The sequence below is a fragment of the Lacerta agilis genome, chromosome 14, assembly GCF_009819535.1.
Source record: "Lacerta agilis isolate rLacAgi1 chromosome 14, rLacAgi1.pri, whole genome shotgun sequence".
NCBI classification, from domain to species: Eukaryota; Metazoa; Chordata; class Lepidosauria; order Squamata; family Lacertidae; genus Lacerta; species Lacerta agilis.
The window spans coordinates 23,870,579-23,875,284 of NC_046325.1; the positions used below are offsets into that span (position 1 = coordinate 23,870,579).

At 40.2% G+C, this 4,706-nt stretch overlaps 1 protein-coding gene across 1 annotated transcript; it reads right to left on the minus strand.

Moving 5' to 3' along the window:
• Positions 1-2,297: 2,297 nt before the first annotated feature.
• Positions 2,298-3,230, minus strand: LOC117057866 (olfactory receptor 14A16-like). Its single transcript, XM_033168705.1, has one exon. It carries the CDS (start codon positions 3,228-3,230, stop codon positions 2,298-2,300), a length of 933 nt encoding a protein of 310 aa, XP_033024596.1.
• Between the last annotated feature and the right edge of the window lie 1,476 nt (positions 3,231-4,706).

Here is a 4,706-nt window from a genome sequence, read left to right on the forward strand (position 1 = left end):
CTGCACCCTGGTGTTCATTATGAGTACCAACTAAAAATTTAGTCCATCTGTCTGTGCCACACTCGGTGTTGCTATCTGTTGTCTTCTACCGCCCTCTTGTGCCTGTTATGCAAACTAGCTGCTGTATTATTAATCCAGATCACCCTGTTTAGGGACCTGCATGTGTTCAGGCTTTCCCAACACAGATCACGAAACACGGAGCAGCCATGCTAGATTCTTGCATTGAAGAATCTTGTGGCACCCTAAAGACTTTTAATAGTTAAACATTATCATACTTAAATGCTATTTTTAACTCTAACAGTAGTTACAATAGTTCATGATTTTTGGTTCCTTTGTTAATGCTGGGCATTATGGGTTTGATTGCAAGGAATGAGAAATACACAGAAATGGGTTTTGTTGAATTTTTTTTAGCCAGCTTTTATTTCAGACAGTGCATAACGACCCCCTTTGTAGTAGAGAAGGTGCATTTCCTGAAACAGCATCATATCCACCTTTAAGAAATTACACTGTTCTCCACTTTGGGGGCAGAGACCTTTAAGAAAGTAGATGGATGTGGTTATCAAAGGAAATCAATCTGACTTAAATACCATATTTTTCCATGTATAAGATGCCCCCATGTATAAGACGCCCCCTACTTTTGGGGACCCCAAATTAGAAAAATAGGCATATGCACTATCAGTGTATAAGACGCCCCCAGATTTTTAACCTTATTTTAAAGTAAAAAACAACAACTAGTCTTATACACAGAAAAGTATGGTAAATATAATCTATAGTTACCTTCTCCAGATACACACATACACATACAGGAATAAAACACACATAACATATTATTATATATCTTTTTTATTTTAGTATATATATTTAAGTACATAGAAGATAGGTCAGCTGTGATTATGTTGTCTGATCTTTTCCAGGCACCTTGATTTTATTTTATTTTTAGCTTTGCACATGTAGGAATTATTTAAATAGAAAGAGTGAACTAGCTGGTTTGGGTCATTCTATATTTCTAAACTAAAATACCCACAAATATACACACCTGGCCTATAGTCTATATGTCATACATACAAACAAAGCAACAACAACAGAAAATTAAACATGTGTGGCATCTACCTATTTGCTAATTTGTGGAAAGAATCATAGAAGCTTTCACTCAAGTTACAACCTGGGTTCTAAAACCATGTGTCAGGATATCCTTAGTGGGTTTGAAAACACATTTATGAAGGTAGTGAGTGCCAAAACTTTTAAAATTGGGCACTACTGCAAGAAGACAAGCAACAACTGGGAGTTCCTCACTCCATCGCTCTCACACACAGGAATACACACTCTCTTACACACAAACACACCAAGGAAAAACTTCCTCAGACCAATACCTAGAACATTTGGCTTCCAGTTCTGTTCTGCCTGAATAGAGGCTGCCTCCATGACAGCAAGAGATTGTTGGCGAAGGAAAAACAAGGATGGTTGCAAATTGCCCCCAGGGAGAGGGGGGAATGGGCTTCACTCACAGTTCATCTTGGTACCTGGCTCTGGCTCCGGCATGGAATTTTGGGGGCAGGGAGGTGCTGAGTGCAAAAGCACTTCGTCTGTTGAAAACCCTCCAATGCTACCATTAAGAAGCAGAGGTTTTTCTGTTAATTAGAGCTTCATTGGACTAAAGTACAGATGTGTGCTAGAAGAGATGAGATCACAAACTGCAGACCAAACCAACTGCAAGGACTTTAAGGTTTGAACTTGAGATAAGACTTCATTTGGTGCAAAAGACCGGGGGGGGGGGAGCCTACGGTTTCTTTATTTAAATATTTTTTTCTCTCTACATTTATGATTAAACAACCTGAAAATATAGAATATCATAAAACCACCAAATCTAGCATGCAGGGGTGAGTTTATCTAAATTAAATCATTCGTTATTTAAACGTTTGGTATTAATAATTGTATTATAAATGGGTATTGTTATAATGACACTACTATTGAACTGTAATTGAAAACTAATAAAAAATATTATATATAGAGAGAGAAAATACCTAGAACATCTATGTAGGTCCTGTTGTTAGGCAAGTGATAGAAGATCATGAGGGCCAGGACAATTGGATGGTACACATGCATTTTATATTTACTCCCAGTGTTTCCCATAATGTTCAAGCAAATAAATTTAAAATGAGTTAAAATATCTGCTGTTATATGACTCTCCTTTTTGTTTAGATGCTAGATGAAGTATTGGGCAGGGGGTTCTAGAGGATTAACACGCACGCACTCAAACAAACAAACACACCAGGCAGCATACTACGAGATAACAAGTTTCATTGTAGGGGCTTCAGTTTTTTAATTAATTTTCTCAAAGCCCCCTTTAGTTCTTTGTTCCTTAAGCTGTAAATGATGGGATTTATCAATGGAGGCACCACAGAATAGAGAACAGCAGCTACAAGGTCTCGACCAACTGAGGATGCTGACCTTGGTCTTGTATAAGTAAAAGCTCCAGTGCCCAGAAACAAACAGACAATGATTAGGTGTGGGAGGCAGGTGGAGAAGGCTTTGTACCTTCCTTGGGTAGAAGGGATCTTTAGCACAGTGGAGAAGATGTAAACATAGGAAACTAGTATGATAGAAAAGCACATAGATGCCAATGAATAACCCAGGACATACATTAAGATATCATTGACGTACGTGTCCGAACAAGAGATCTTCAGCAGTTGTGGGACATCACAGAAAAACTGTCCAATGGTGTTAGATTTGCAGAAGGATAACCTGAAGGTATTAGTTGTATGCACAACAGAATAAAGCATGCTACCAATCCAGCAACCAGCTGCCATTTCTACACACACACACCAGCTCATGAGCACCCTGTAATACAAGGGGTGGCAGATTGCAGCATAGCGGTCATAAGCCATTGCTGTGAGTAAGAACAATTCTGCATCTGCAAAAGTGATGACCAGGTAGACCTGAGCAACACACCCTGAGTAGGAAATCTGTCTGGAGTTGATCAAAGAGTTCACCATGGATTTGGGAATGGTGACAGAGATATAGGAGATGTCAAGAAAGGAAAGGTTCGCAAGGAAGAAGTACATAGGGGAGTGGAGGTTGTGATCAAGGCCTACAGTCGTAATGATGAGAAGGTTTCCTACCAGAGTTGTCAAGTATATAAGAAGAAATGTGGCAAAATGTAGGAGCTGCAGCTCCCGTGTGTTCGAAAATTCCAGAAGCAAGAATTCACCCACAGAAGTATGATTGGACATTTCTGATGCAGAAGCAATCCCCTGTTAAAACAAGCAAACAGAACAGAACAGAACACCATATATTGTTGCTTATGGAAACAGAAGTAGGAAAACTGGGTGGTAGCACATTATTTGTTTAACAGCATTTATATACCACTTGCTAGGACAAAATACCTCTATGTGCCTTACAACAGAATCTAAAACAGTCTTTAAAAATACAAATGAAAACAAATATTGAACAGAAATTTAAAACACTTACTAAAAATAAATGCCAAAAGCACATTACATGCCTGGGTAGGTTTTCTGGAACAAAAAGGCTTTTAGCAGGCACTGGAAACAATACCATGAAGGCTCCTGCAGGAAGTTCCAAAGTGTATGTCCTGCCATATGAAATGATTGATTGATTGATTGATTGATTGATTGATTGCAAATGTGGAATGAGCATTATGCGGCATTTGGAAAAGTGCCAGTTCCAAATGTCTAATCAGAGTTGAATTTAGGGCACTGAGCCAAGGGGGTGCTGCAGGATGCCACGACTATGACATAGCGCACATGCAGATTGAAAGGCAGGGGGCATCAAATTTGGGCCTCACACAAGATGCTGATGAAATTTAATAGACCAAATCTGACCCTGTTCTAAGGCATCGGGTGTGCCCGTATGGGGTGGGGCGATCCTTGGTGTAACATAATCATGTCTTTTAAAGATGCACTAAAGGAAGAATGGAAAGGATTAGTGTGGCCACAGAGAAAAAACCTTGTACAAATTCACATTAGAAAAGTGCATGATTCCCAAGGACCTCACCAGTCTGACCATAATGGATCTGTAAACAGCAGGTAACTTTTTGCTGACCTTATCCACGAGCCCTAAACTAAGACCAACATACAGGTACATAGTTTTGCCAGCCCAATTTCACCCCCCCCACACACAAATCATCAATGTATTGTGAAGTAAACCTATGCAAGCTATACAATTTTCCCCTCAAGCATAAAGTGCATTGAGTTGTCTTTAAAATATTTAAAAAGGTAAAGGTAAAGGGACCCCTGACCATTAGGTCCAGTCGCAGACGACTCTGGGGTTGCGGCGCTCGTCTCACTTTATTGGCCAAGGGAGCCGGCGTACAGCTTCTGGGTCATGTGGCCAGCATGACTAAGCCGCTTCTGGCGAACCAGAGCAGCGCATGGAAATGCTGTTTACCTTCCCAGAGCAGTACCTATTTATCTACTTGCACTTTGACGTGCTTTCAAACTGCTAGGTTGGCAGGAACAGGGACCAAGCAACGGGAGTTCACCCCGTCTCAGGGATTCAAACCGCTGACCTTCTGATCGGCAAGCCCTAGGCTCTGTGGTTTCACATAGCGCCACCCGCATTCCTCAAAATATTTAGTTTAATCCAAATCATTAAAAATGATGGTGCCAAAGGATAAAGAGCAGCATGCAAATACAGGCAAAAGTATTTTCTGTGTATTGTAATTTTACCTTTCTGGTGATATATGGTGG

Coding starts and splice junctions, on each gene's coding strand:
- LOC117057866 (XM_033168705.1), bottom strand. CDS start 3,230: ATGTCCAATCATACTTCTGTGGGTGAATTCTTGCTTCTGGAATTTTCG.